General features: G+C 51.1%; 1 protein-coding gene across 1 annotated transcript in view; it reads left to right on the forward strand.

Annotated features, from left to right (window-relative positions):
• SMARCAL1 (SNF2 related chromatin remodeling annealing helicase 1) overlaps positions 1-14908 on the forward strand; it is a 43750-nt gene that overhangs the window by 4528 nt on the left and 24314 nt on the right. Inside the window, exons 2-11 of the mRNA XM_069732686.1 lie at positions 254-1048; positions 1934-1984; positions 2528-2782; positions 4869-4919; positions 8449-8632; positions 11321-11471; positions 11622-11780; positions 12976-13041; positions 13361-13501; positions 13574-13792. Of these exons, the coding sequence (XP_069588787.1) occupies positions 295-1048; positions 1934-1984; positions 2528-2782; positions 4869-4919; positions 8449-8632; positions 11321-11471; positions 11622-11780; positions 12976-13041; positions 13361-13501; positions 13574-13792 (2031 nt within the window). The 5' untranslated portion in view covers positions 254-294. The remainder of the gene's footprint in view (positions 1-253; positions 1049-1933; positions 1985-2527; positions 2783-4868; positions 4920-8448; positions 8633-11320; positions 11472-11621; positions 11781-12975; positions 13042-13360; positions 13502-13573; positions 13793-14908) is intronic.

Consider the following 14908-nt stretch of genomic DNA (forward strand, 5'->3'; position numbering starts at 1 on the left):
ACTGAAGGATCAGAGTGCACACTGTTGGTTAGTAGTCTGTAACTGTGGAGATGCATAAGTCTGCATTGAAGCTGTGTACGCAAAATTATAGATTTCTTAACTCAAAACTGTTTGACAAGTTGCTTATTTTATTTTTTTGATGCCCTGAAACAATAACAAATAGTTGACTCTTGAGGGGGTATTCATTGTCTAAAATTAGCAGCCTGCGTTCCATTTTCCAAACACACTGTGTGACCATTTTGTGTTTTCTCAGGTTACAGCAGTTAATTCTGATCTGAGGGCAAATCCAAGACGATGTCCGTCTGTCTGACCGAGGAGCAGAAGAGACGAATTGAGGAGAACAGGCAGAAGGCTTTGGCCAGGAGAGCGGAGAGGCTCACCTCCCAGAAAAACGAAATTAGTCCACATGCGCCCCCCATTTCCAGTACCAAATCTCAGCCAACCGGAGGCAACCACCTGCAAAATGCACAACCGGCCTTCAGCACAGCGGCGACCAAAAATGAAGACTGGAAAGGTCATAGTGTTAAAAACGTCCTTCCAAATACTGGAAACTGCAGTGCGAATGCATCAGGCAATATCAAGAATCCGCCAAGTGCACCAACGACCTCCACCGCCCTGGAAAACGCAGCGGCAGCTCCAGCAAAGGTGGATTATAGGACGACCTACTCTATTGTTGGTGCTGGACGAACAACTCAACCAGATGTAGGCAAAAACTTTCTCCAAGACTCCCACAAATCCCCCGATAACTCGCACAGGGCGCACGACGTGCGTTCTGGGACTGAGCTGATGAAGAGCATCAGTACTGCTTCTAAATTCTATGGGTCGGGTGCATCAGCAAGCTCCGCTAAGACCATGGTGCCTGCGCCACAGACAGAAGGGAGGGAGACTACGGCCAGTGCCAACAGCTCCGAGGCCGTACCTGCCAAAAAAGGTGCGATCAGCATAAAAGGTCGGTGCGTGAAACACGCCGACGAGAGGTTCCGGGTAGAGGTCGGATACAATGTACAGCTCATCGCCCTCTTCAAAGGGATTCCCAGCAAAAATTACGGTGAGCGCATCACACGGTTCACTATTCATTCACTTCTCAAATACGTTGTCAAGTAGTCCAGAAACGTAGAATATCCGATAATCTGGCGCTTGTTACTGGCACGAGTGAATTTATTAGACTTTACTACTGATGTCTGAGAATACAGAAAGTCTGATAATGCAGGATTTAAACAAACATGATCATATTCACTGACAGCAAGCAGGCATTTTGAAAAATGTGAATTTAAAGCAAAGTGTATTAGAAAGTTTTAGAATTAATTTGACCTTAGTAGGTCGGCGTTCTGAAACCCTGGTTCATATGTCGGTTCTCGCCAGAATGAGCCCCTCGTCTGACGAGTGCACTAACACGGGGAGGATTTGTCTTATTGGGACCCCAGATGGTGCAGGTCGCAGTGCTGTGTGATCATTCTGGTGTTGCAGCAAGAAGCGAGGCTGCAGTCCCGCTCTGACGGAGGATATCGGTTAAAGAGCTCCGCTGTTTAACCCATCGAGTGCTGCAATCAGTGCTGATCTGTGCATTAAAGCACAGCGCCGCAGGTGGGGACCCCCTTAGATTGTGTCACAGGGAATCTCTGACCCCTATTATGTATTTGTACCTAAAATGTGGCTCATCCTGCAAAAATGAAATCCTCATACCGATATGTGGGGTAAAATCCACCATTTATCGTCTCTCTGCTGATTCACAGTATTTCTCCCCACATCAGTAGTGTAACGCCTGGCTCCGTCTGCAGGTCTACTGAGCTATTAATCCTTCATTTTTGTGTACCACGCTGATGTATAGGATCTGTTGTTCTCTGTTGTCAGCCATTTCAGGCTATTTGTAGTCTTTTCCAATCATCACATTATTCCACTTGTGTTTTATTATTGATTTATTCTTCCTTTTTAGATCCTGCAACTAAAATGTGGAATTTCAGCCTGGAGGATTACCCAAGTCTGAGTGAGTAGAGGAGCGACGCCTCATCCTTTATGTAAAACCTGAGTATTTCTATCCTATCTAACACTCTGGTCACATCCAAAGCTCCATTGAATTGTCTTACACTCTGGTCACATCCAAAGCTGCATTGAATTGTCTTACACTCTGGTCACATCCAAAGCTGCATTGAATTGTCTTACACTCTGGTCACATCCAAAGCTGTATTGAATTGTCTTACACTCTGGTCACATCCAAAGCTCCATTGAATTGTCTTACACTCTGGTCACATCCAAAGCTGCATTGAATTGTCTTACACTCTGGTCACCTCCAAAGCTGTATTGAATTGTCTCCTAGGAGGCTTTCCGCTCTCCGGCTGCTCATCTCCTTGCTGGTCCTGTGGTCCGTACATTGTGAGATGCACTACATCGCAGCATCGGCTGAAAACACTCCACTTCCCCCATCTTCCACAATGCAATAACGTGGGAAATAATGTAGTCTGCATGGAACAGCTATGAAAAATACGATTGAAGTATATATATATCTAACAACCCTCCTGTCTGTCTGCAGTGAGCGAGGTCCAGAAGCTGCAGAACGTATCTCTGAAGCCCCTGGAAGGAATGGAGGACATCAGTATCCCCGCACTACTGTCCAGTGCCAGCGGGGGTGCTAGCGCTCTTCTAGCCATGTGCAGCAACTGGCAGAGACCTAATGCCGTCTTAAAGGGCAGGTGCCTGCTAGTGTCTCGTTCTCGCTTTGAGGTGGACATAGGGTATCACATGGAGGTCATCGGTCTGTTCAAGCAGATGAACTCTCGGAATTATGGTAAGAAGCAGATTGTGTCTGGTTATTGATCAGTGGAGATGGTGCAAATCGACTCTTTTAAGTCCCGGTCCATCATCCGTGTCAGTACTCTGTGGCTGCTGGACGGGAGTTCTGGGAACAGACTCTTCCATGATGGCTCTTCTCTTGATTAGCTGGCCTGGCATGACGTCACAATCAGAAGAGGAGCTGGGCTGCCATCACCCCTACAGGTCCTGCTATGTGATCGGCCATTGCTGGGTCCCAATAGCATCCGGCTTTTTAGACTCCTCACTAATAAACCTGCCTTGTTCTGCAAAGTTACCAGACTTACGAGTATCTGGAGTCTGGTAAATCTGGATTAGTGCCCCAGTGGAGCTGTAATGGTTGCCAGAATCGTACATCTCTGGCCCTCAATGACTATGATTACTGGTACCGCTAACCTGCGGGTTGTCATCCAAACTTTTCCAGACTCCTGAAACTTCCTGACTTCCAATATTGCTAAACAAAGCAGATGTGTTGTGTAAGAGTTTGGGTCCGTCCATATGGGAACGGTTATGACAGGCACATTGGTTCTTGCTCAACTTTTCCTGCATTTTTTGCAGTACTGCTGCTCAGGACGTTGGGTGATCACTCTGGCATCAGCTACATTGGGGGACATATTGGTTATTGACTATCTTTTCTAATTGAAAAGAATTGAATGCTTGGAAAGAATAGAGTCTATGTAGTTAAAGGAATTGTCCAGGACTTGGGTATACTTCCTTATGATTGATCATCAATATCTCATTTGTAGGGGGTTCAACACTAGTCACCCCCCCACCACCACCAATCTGCTGATTGCATACTCACTGCAGTACCAAGACCGTCCACTACACAGTGTAGGAGCTGTGCTGATCTGGCTCTGTACGCTGTGATCAGCTGATCGGGGGGGTGCAGGGTGTCGATCTGATATTGATGACCTGTCATATGGATTAACCATTAATACATAAGTATTGGACACCTCTTTAATGACTGCACTGGATTCCTCCTCATACAGATCTGTGTAGAGAGTGATCAGAACCAGCCAGCCCCCTTCATCCTCATGGGAATAAGCAGTTTCGGGGGGGATCTGGTTTTATCCATTTATAAGTGTTGTCAGGTCTGAGGAATAATGGATGAGGCTGTGAAAGTCATCAATGTGTGCAGTAAATAAAGGAAAACTAAGAAAGCAGCAAGTGGCCGAGACCTGACGAGAGGTGAAGCCGCACTTTACATTTCAGCCGCGTCCTCGTCTGGGGCCGCTTCTACGAGAGACCTATCAGGCAGCGGTAAATTCCAAGATTTTATCTATTAGCAGTGCAGAAAAAAAATAAAAACTGCAATGTTTGAATCCTTCCCTACCAGACAAGGGCAGATTTTTATCCTCTAGGTGTAAGGAAGAATATTTGCTGATAGCAAGCAGTGATACTGAAAACGGTGAGGAGCTGAAGCACAGCGTGTATAAAGTCCGAGGACATTGATATCTCTGACAAGTTACATGAACGCCGCAGCTATTCTGCTCACCCACCCCTCACACCAGTGCCCCCTCGCTCCATCCACGAGCGCACGTCCTCTCACTAGGACAAGAGGAGTAAATCACTTGTCTCGCTTCAGGACATGAGGATCAGCCATGTTGAAATCCAAGAGTCCAATCCTCTCTTTCCCCAACATCACCAGTCAAAGCAGAGTAGTCAGGAGGCACCATACAAATAATACAGTCGTCCCAGCTGCCAACAAGCCAGCGTTCCTCTGAGAAACATGTCCTCCTGCTAATATCAGCCCTGAGCTATCGGCAGCCAAAAGCAGCAAGACAGCCGGCTATGTACAGGAGTTACATTAATTCTACACCAACAAGTTGGTAATTTTCATGAAAGACTTTAGAGAAAGTTCGTTAATAATGAAGTAAAACAATATTCAGTGCAGTCAGATCTGACTGACCGCGGTTCTATGGCAAGCTGTGTCCTATGTGCAGGCGATTTCAGTGTCCGCTCCTCTCTGCTGCTTTCATCTCGTTATAAACGTTGGGTTTGATACTTTTTCTGTTTTTTTTTCATTTATTGCTTTTGTTTATTATATTCTTATTTCATTATAGACATGAAAACCAGAAAATGGAGCTTTCTCCTGGAGGATTACCAGAAACTGAGTAAGCTTCTCTCCATCAGATCACAATCGGGCTACGAGTGCACAGATCAGATCTGCAGAAATCAGCAGAGCAAATCCAACAGTCTGCAGGGCAATCCTCCGCAGTAAATGCATACTAAATTTAGTGCAGGTTTTACTTGGGTTTGTAAGTTGTGCACTCGCCATACTGATCCCCCGTCACTTCCGTGATGACTTTTGCTGGGGTCCTGTCGGTCTCTTTATCCTGACCTCCATACGAGAGGCTATACCCAGAATGAAGAGCTGTCCAGTGTGGGGACCTGTTCTGGGGTCACCCTCCGATCCGCTGTCCTCTGCTTGTCTGATGGTGCATGTCCACGCTGCGGTCCTGTCCGCTCTGGGGGTCTGTTCTGGGGTCACCCTGCGATATTCTGTCCTTTGCTTGTCTGATGGTGCATGTCCACGCTGCGGTCCTGTCCGCTCTGGGGGTCTGTTCTGGGGTCACCCTGCGATATTCTGTCCTCTGCTTGTCTGATGGTACATGTCCATTCTGCGGTCATGTTTGCTCTGGGAGTCTGTTCTGGGGTCACCCTGCGATATTCTGTCCTCTGCTTGTCTGATGGTACATGTCCACGCTGCGGTCATGTTTGCTCTGGGAGTCTGTTCTGGGGTCACCCTGCGATATTCTGTCCTTTGCTTGTCTGATGGTACATGTCCACGCTGCGGTCCTGTCAGCTCTGGGGGTCTGTTCTGGGGTCACCCTGCGATATTCTGTCCTCTGCTTGTCTGATGGTACATGTCCACGCTGCGGTCCTGTCAGCTCTGGGGGTCTGTTCTGGGGTCACCCTGCGATATTCTGTCCTCTGCTTGTCTGATGGTACATGTCCGCGCTGCGGTCCTGTCCGCTCTGGGGGTCTGTTCTGGGGTCACCCTGCGATATTCTGTCCTCTGCTTGTCTGATGGTACATGTCCGCGCTGCGGTCCTGTCCGCTCTGGGGGTCTGTTCTGGGGTCACCCTGCGATATTCTGTCCTCTGCTTGTCTGATGGTACATGTCCACGCTGCGGTCCTGTCAGCTCTGGGGGTCTGTTCTGGGGTCACCCTGCGATATTCTGTCCTCTGCTTGTATGATGGTACATGTCCGCGCTGCGGTCCTGTCAGCTCTGGGGGTCTGTTCTAGGGTCACCCTGCGATATTCTGTCCTCTGCTAGTATGATGGTACATGTCCACGCTGCGGTCCTGTCAGCTCTGGGGGTCTGTTCTGGGGTCGCCCTGCGATACCCTGTCCTCTGCTTGTATGATGGTACATGTCCGCGCTGCGGTCCTGTCCGCTCTGGGAGTCTGTTCTGGGGTCACCCTGCGATATTCTGTCCTTTGCTTGTCTGATGGTACATGTCCACGCTGCGGTCCTGTCCGCTCTGGGGGTCTGTTCTGGGGTCACCCTGCGATATTCTGTCCTCTGCTAGTATGATGGTACATGTCCACGCTGCGGTCCTGTCAGCTCTGGGGGTCTGTTCTGGGGTCACCCTGCGATATTCTGTCCTTTGCTTGTCTGATGGTACATGTCCACGCTGCGGTCCTGTCAGCTCTGGGGGTCTGTTCTGGGGTCACCCTGCGATATTCTGTCCTCTGCTTGTCTGATGGTACATGTCCATTCTGCGGTCCTGTCCGCTCTGGGAGTCTGTTCTGGGGTCACCCTGCGATATTCTGTCCTCTGCTTGTCTGATGGTACATGTCCACGCTGCGGTCCTGTCAGCTCTGGGGGTCTGTTCTGGGGTCACCCTGCGATATTCTGTCCTCTGCTAGTATGATGGTACATGTCCGCGCTGCGGTCCTGTCAGCTCTGGGGGTCTGTTCTAGGGTCACCCTGCGATATTCTGTCCTCTGCTAGTATGATGGTACATGTCCACGCTGCGGTCCTGTCAGCTCTGGGGGTCTGTTCTGGGGTCGCCCTGCGATCCCCTGTCCTCTGCTTGTATGATGGTACATGTCCGCGCTGCGGTCCTGTCCGCTCTGGGAGTCTGTTCTGGGGTCACCCTGCGATATTCTGTCCTTTGCTTGTCTGATGGTACATGTCCACGCTGCGGTCCTGTCCGCTCTGGGGGTCTGTTCTGGGGTCACCCTGCGATATTCTGTCCTCTGCTAGTATGATGGTACATGTCCACGCTGCGGTCCTGTCAGCTCTGGGGGTCTGTTCTGGGGTCACCCTGCGATATTCTGTCCTTTGCTTGTCTGATGGTACATGTCCACGCTGCGGTCCTGTCAGCTCTGGGGGTCTGTTCTGGGGTCACCCTGCGATATTCTGTCCTCTGCTTGTCTGATGGTACATGTCCATTCTGCGGTCCTGTCCGCTCTGGGAGTCTGTTCTGGGGTCACCCTGCGATATTCTGTCCTCTGCTTGTCTGATGGTACATGTCCGCGCTGCGGTCCTGTCAGCTCTGGGGGTCTGTTCTGGGGTCACCCTGCGATATTCTGTCCTCTGCTTGTCTGATGGTACATGTCCGCGCTGCGGTCCTGTCAGCTCTGGGGGTCTGTTCTGGGGTCACCCTGCGATATTCTGTCCTCTGCTAGTATGATGGTACATGTCCACGCTGCGGTCCTGTCAGCTCTGGGGGTCTGTTCTGGGGTCACCCTGCGATATTCTGTCCTTTGCTTGTCTGATGGTACATGTCCACGCTGCGGTCCTGTCACCTCTGGGGGTCTGTTCTAGGGTCATCCTGCGATATTCTGTCCTCTGCTAGTATGATGGTACATGTCCACGCTGCGGTCCTGTCAGCTCTGGGGGTCTGTTCTAGGGTCACCCTGCGATATTCTGTCCTCTGCTTGTATGATGGTACATGTCCACGCTGCGGTCCTGTCACCTCTGGGGGTCTGTTCTAGGGTCACCCTGCGATATTCTGTCCTCTGCTAGTATGATGGTACATGTCCGCGCTGCGGTCCTGTCACCTCTGGGGGTCTGTTCTAGGGTCACCCTGCAATATTCTGTCCTCTGCTTGTATGATGGTACATGTCCGCGCTGCGGTCCTGTCAGCTCTGGGGGTCTGTTCTAGGGTCACCCTGCGATATTCTGTCCTCTGCTTGTATGATGGTACATGTCCGCGCTGCGGTCCTGTCAGCTCTGGGGGTCTGTTCTAGGGTCACCCTGCAATATTCTGTCCTCTGCTAGTATGATGGTACATGTCCACGCTGCGGTCCTGTCAGCTCTGGGGGTCTGTTCTGGGGTCGCCCTGCGATCCCCTGTCCTCTGCTTGTATGATGGTACATGTCCACGCTGCGGTCCTGTCAGCTCTTGGGGGTCTGTTCTGGGGTCACCCTCCCACTCTTTTTGCAGCGGTCAGATATACACAGGGTACCGTGACCGTTCTCCAGTGCTGCAGCTCCGCTCCCATGACGGGGGTCTGCAATGTCTGAGTCCTGGAGGACCACTCATCAGTGCAGCTCTGTCTTGTGCCTTCACTAGCAGCCTACACCATGCAGGCGACTATCTCAGAGATTTCTAGGTCTACATTTAGCAGATTACAATCCCTGTTGCCTGATCCTAAGCGCTGATGTCTGCTTTGTGTTTCCTTGCAGTGGAGGCCTTACTAAGAATACAGCAAGCAGAGGTAGAGCCTCTCCCCAGACCCGTGGTACAAGCATTTGCATCTCAATTCGATAAAACGTGTGTAAGTCGCCCTGAGACCCCGGATGTGGACCTGTCTACGGTGGACTCCAAGCTGGAGAGCAACCTGATGCCGTTCCAGAGGGAGGGGGTGAAGTAAGTGAAAGACGTGACCCCAGTGCTGCCGGTGGCACCAGTGCATGAGCTGTGGCCCGCAGATTGCAGCGGTGGTCGCCGCGTAGTGGTGGATGAGGCGCTGAGTGCTGATCGTTATTACATATGATGCAAAGGACAGAGTCCGCACCTCCTGGAGACCACCATCTGAGGCTAGGGGTGAAATTAAGAGGAATGTAGTTGATTAGCAGAGTCCTAATTTGTGAGATCTCCCATCAGATAGACCCCTGGTCTCCAGCGGATAATCTCCGCAGCAAAACCTCTGCTGCTTACTGCAGGGGCAGCGCGGTAAGGACCACCAGTCTGCAGCCACTTCAGTGTCGCCTCTCCCCAACTCTGCAGCCACTTCAGTGTCGCCTCTCCCCAACTCTGCAGCCACTTCAGTGTCGCCTCTCCCCAACTCTGCAGCCACTTCAGTGTCGCCTCTCCCCAACTCTGCAGCCACTTCAGTGTCGCCTCTCACCAAGTCTGCAGCCACTTCATTGTCGCCTCTCCACAACTCTGCAGCCACTTCAGTGTCGCCTCTCCCCAACTCTGCAGCCACTTCAGTGTCGTCTCTCCACAACTCTGCAGCCACTTCAGTGTCGCCTCTCCCCAACTCTGCAGCCACTTCAGTGTCGCCTCTCCCCAACTCTGCAGCCACTTCAGTGTCGCCTCTCACCAAGTCTGCAGCCACTTCAGTGTCGCCTCTCCACAACTCTGCAGCCACTTCATTGTCGCCTCTCCCCAACTCTGCAGTCACTTCAGTGTTGCCTCTCCCCAACTCTGCAGCCACATCAGTGTCGCCTCTCCCCAGCTCTGCAGCCACTTCATTGTCGCCTCTCCCCCACTCTGCAGCCACTTCAGTGTCGCCTCTCCCCAACTCTGCAGCCACTTCAGTGTCGCCTCTCCCCAACTCTGCAGCCACTTCATTGTCGCCTCTCCCCCACTCTGCAGCCACTTCATTGTCGCCTCTCCCCAACTCTGCAGCCACTTCATTGTCGCCTCTCCCCAACTCTGCAGCCACTTCAGTGTCGCCTCTCCACAACTCTGCAGCCACTTCAGTGTCGCCTCTCCCCAACTCTGCAGCCACTTCATTGTCGCCTCTCCCCCACTCTGCAGCCACTTCATTGTCGCCTCTCCCCAACTCTGCAGCCACTTCATTGTCGCCTCTCCCCAACTCTGCAGCCACTTCAGTGTCGCCTCTCCCCAACTCTGCAGCCACTTCAGTGTCGCCTCTCCCCAACTCTGCAGCCACTTCATTGTCGCCTCTCCCCCACTCTGCAGCCACTTCATTGTCGCCTCTCCCCAACTCTGCAGCCACTTCATTGTCGCCTCTCACCAACTCTGCAGCCACATCAGTGTCGCCTCTCCCCAACTCTGCAGCCACTTCATTGTCGCCTCTCCCCAACTCTGCAGCCACTTCAGTGTCGCCTCTCCCCAACTCTGCAGCCACTTCAGTGTCGCCTCTCCACAACTCCGCAGCCACTTCAGTGTCGCCTCTCACCAAGTCTGCAGCCACTTCAGTGTCGCCTCTCCACAACTCTGCAGCCACTTCATTGTCGCCTCTCCCCCATTCTGCAGCCACTTCAGTGTCGCCTCTCCCCAACTCTGCAGCCACTTCATTGTCGCCTCTCCCCCACTCTGCAGCCACTTCATTGTCGCCTCTCCCCAACTCTGCAGCCACTTCATTGTCGCCTCTCCCCAACTCTGCAGCCACTTCAGTGTCGCCTCTCCCCAACTCTGCAGCCACTTCATTGTCGCCTCTCCCCCACTCTGCAGCCACTTCATTGTCGCCTCTCCCCAACTCTGCAGCCACTTCACTGTCGCCTCTCCCCAACTCTGCAGCCACTTCAGTGTCGCCTCTCCCCAACTCTGTAGCCACTTCAGTGTCGCCTCTCCCCATCTCTGCAGCCACTTCATTGTCGCCTCTCCCCAACTCTGCAGCCACTTCAGTGTCGCCTCTCCCCAACTCTGCAGCCACTTCAGTGTCGTCTCTCCACAACTCCGCAGCCACTTCAGTGTCGCCTCTCCCCATCTCTGCAGCCACTTCATTGTCGCCTCTCCCCAACTCTGCAGCCACTTCAGTGTCGCCTCTCCACAACTCCGCAGCCACTTCAGTGTCGCCTCTCCACAACTCTGCAGCCACTTCAGTGTCGCCTCTCCACAACTCTGCAGCCACTTCAGTGTCGCCTCTCCCCAACTCTGCAGCCACTTCAGTGTCGCCTCTCCCCAACTCTGCAGCCACTTCAGTGTCGCCTCTCCATAACTCTGCAGCCACTTCAGTGTCGCCTCTCCACAACGCTGCAGTCACAATCCGCTGAGAAGACAATCTAACAATGGGGATCTGGGACAGTAGGAGGAAAGCGGGACCCTCTGTCTTAATCCTGATGGCAGGATCCCAAGAGGCGGTTGCTTAGTATATTAGGAAAACATCGCTGCTGTTTACAGTATCGGTAAAGTGGATGAGAATTAGGAAATGTCGTTCACATGCTGAGAAAACTGGATTTTTAATGTACAGCGGGCCAATTAATGCTGCAGATTTTGACCTTTGCGTTGCATATCTGCAGTGTTTCTGCAATGAAATCTGCACTTAGTGCAGTTGTGTTGTTGGTGATTTGCAGTATCTGTCCGATGGGCGCTGGGCGCACCTCCGCTGCTGGTTTCCTAACTCCTCTCACTTCTTTTCAGCTTTGCCATCTCACGGGAAGGTCGTCTGCTCCTTGCTGATGATATGGGCCTGGGGAAGACGATCCAGGCCATCTGCATCGCTGCCTATTACAGGAAGGAGTGGCCGCTGCTTGTGGTGGCGCCATCGTCCGTCAGGTTTACCTGGGCTGAGGTGAGGAGTCTCCTGGCACTAAGATGTATGCGTGTAACTACACGTGTAGTCCGGTCTGTGAAGGAGGACGCTTCTCCCAGCTACAACTCCCATCATGGTCATGAACCTAAATTAGCAGGTGTCCCTGATCTATCATACATCCTTATTTAGGCTTTCCATAGATGGCTGCCGTCCGTCAGGTCAGACAGCATCAATGTCATAGTCACCGGTCGCGACAGCCAGTCCGCCAGCCTCATCAACATCGTCAGCTTCGACCTCCTCGGGAAGATGGACAAGACAATTACCTCCAATTTCCGAGTCATTATTATAGTAAGTGCCGTACTCGCCCCGGACCCTTCTCATGGAATAACTGCCCGTACTCGCCCCGGCCCCTTCTCATAGAATAACTGCCCATACTCGCCCTGGACCCTTCTCATGGAATAACTGCCCGTACTCGCCTTGGACCCTTCTCATGGAATAACTGCCCGTACTCGCCTTGGACCCTTCTCATGGAATAACTGCCCGTACTCGCCCTGGATCCTTCTCATAGGATAACTGCCTGTACTCGCCCCTGACCCTTCTCATAGAATAACTGCCCGTACTCGCCCCGGACCCTTCTCATTAAATAACTGCCCGTACTCGCCCCAGACCCTTCTCATAGAATAACTGCCTGTACTCGCCCGAGACCCTTCCCATAGAATAACTGCCCGTACTCGCCCCGGACCCTTCCCATAGAATAACTGCCCATACTCTCCCTGGACCCTTCTCATGGAATAACTGCCCGTACTCGCCCTGGACCCTTCTCATGGAATAACTGCCCATACTCGCCCCGGACCCTTCTGATAGAATAACTGCGTGTACTCGCCCCGGACCCTTCTCATTGAATAACTGCCTGTACTCGCCCCGGACCCTTCTGATAGAATAACTGCGTGTACTCGCCCCGGACCCTTCTCATTGAATAACTGCCCGTACTCGCCTTGGACCCTTCTCATAGAATAACTGCCTGTACTCGCCCCAGACCCTTCTCATAGAATAACTGTCCGTACTCGCCCCGAATCCTTCTCATGGAATAACTGCCCGTACTCATCCTGGACCCTTCTCATAGAATAACTGTCCGTACACGCCCCGGACCCTCCTCATGGAATAACTGCCCGTACTCGCCCCGGTCCCTTCTCATGGAATAACTGCCCGTACTCGCCCCGGTCCCTTCTCATGGAATAACTGCCCGTACTCGCCCCGGTCCCTTCTCATGGAATAACTGCCCGTACTCGCCCCAGACCCTTCTCATAGAATAACTGCCCGTACTCGCCCCTGACCCTTCTCATAGAATAACTGCCTGTACTCGCCCCTGACCCTTCTCATAGATTAACTGCCTGTACTCGCCCCGCACCCTCCTCATAAGGTAACTGCCCTTACTTGCCCCGGACCCTTCTCATAGAATAACTGCCTGTACTCGTACTCGTCCTGGACACCTCTCATAGAATAACTGCCCGTTGGTCACTGGTTCCCAATTTATTGTTTCAAGGACGAATCTCACTTTCTGAAGAACGTGAAGACGGCCAGATGCAAGTCTGCTACGCCCTTGTTAAAGGTACACAAGGCCCTGACTATGGCGTCCACGGTGTGGGATGTATGTGGTTATACCTGTGATGTAAAGGAAAACTGCCTGAAGTTCTGTGCTATAAGGCTCTGACACAGAATCGATGCAGTTTGAAATGTTCTGCAGCTTTCATTACATTTCTCTACATTTTCAAGAGCTCTGCTTGCTGGCAGTGAATAGGAGCATCGTTGTTTGTGTGTGGCTGGTGAAAAATATCTTCCAGAATTAGGATGCCTCACTCCACTTTCTTACAATCCTGAACGGCACGGTGTTAGATCACTAACAGAGACAAGCCTCTTGTGTGTCGCAGAGTGCCAAGAGAGTCATCCTGCTGTCCGGCACCCCGGCCATGTCCAGGCCTGCAGAGCTGTACACCCAGATCGCCGCCGTGAGACCCAGCTTCTTCCCACGTTTCCACGACTTTGGAGTCCGATACTGTGACGCCAAACAGGTGAGTGTCATGTGACCCTATAACAGAGCCGCTATCTGTGATCGGAAAATGTCAGCCACTTCTCCTACCTAGATGCCCTGGGGATGGGATTACTCTGGATCCTCCAATATGACCGAGCTGAAACTGCTGCTAGAGGAATCCATAATGATTAGACGGCTGAAGTCCGATGTCCTGTCCCAGCTGCCCGCCAAACAGCGCAAAATGGTGGTCGTCGCTCCCGAAGGCATCAACGCCAAGACGAAAGCAGCGTTAGTCGCAGCGGCTAAGGAAATGGCGCAAGGCTTCAAAAGCGTGAGTCCCCAAACATCCAGCCAGATACATAATGTGGGAAACATTATAACAAGTGGTCTCCATAGTAACAGACTATGGCAGGTCCTGTGTAGTCAGGTCCTAACACACGCCCTAGATACACACACCACAAGAGAGCTATAGGTACACACTGGCATGTAAAAGTTTGTGCACCCCTGGTCAGAATTACTGTTATTGTGAACAGTTAAGCAAGTGGAAGATGAAATGATCTCTAAAAAGCCTAAAGTTACAGATGACACATTTCCTTTGTATTTTAGGCAATAATATATATATTTTATCATTACATTATATATTTAATCAATATCATATTTTTACATTTTAAAAATTACAAAAAGGAAAATGGACCAATGCAAAAGTTTGGGCACCCTGCTTGGTTAGTACCTAGTCTCACTCCTTTTTGAAAGTATCACAGCTTGCAAACGCTTTTTGTAGCCTGACAAGAGACTTTCAATTCTTGTTTGAAGGATTTTCCTGCATTCTTCCTTGAAGAATTCCTCCAGTTCTGTGAGATTCCATCCTCTGCTATTTTGAGGTCTAGCCTCAGATTTTCAATGATGTTCAGATCAGGGGACTGTGAGGGCCATTGTAAAACCTTCAGCTTGCACCTTTTGGGGTCGTCTATTGTGGATTGTGACGTGTGTTTAGGGTCATTATCCATTTGTAGCAGCCATCCTCTTCTCTTCTCACCTTCAGCTTTTTACAGATGGTGTTATGTTTGCATCAAGAATTTGTTAAAATTTACTTGATTCCAGCCTTCCCTCTCACGGTGAAATGTTCCCTATGCCATTGACTGCAACACATCCCCAAAGCCTGATTGCTGTACTCCATCATGCTTAATGGTTGGTGAGATGTTCTTTTGCTGAAATTCTGGGCTCTTTTTTTTCTTCACACATACCTTTGATCATTCTGGCCACAGAGATCTATTTTATCCTTATCGGTCCAAAATGCATAAGGCTTGTTCAGATGTTCTTTTGCATACTTCTGACGCTGAATTTTATGGTGAGGATGCAGGAGAGGTTTTCTTCTGATGACTCTTCCATATTTGTGCAGGTGTCTCTGAACAGTAAAACAATGTACCACAACTCCAGAGTCTGCTAA

This window comes from Ranitomeya imitator, chromosome 7 (genome assembly GCF_032444005.1).
Source record: "Ranitomeya imitator isolate aRanImi1 chromosome 7, aRanImi1.pri, whole genome shotgun sequence".
Lineage (NCBI taxonomy): Eukaryota > Metazoa > Chordata > Amphibia > Anura > Dendrobatidae > Ranitomeya > Ranitomeya imitator.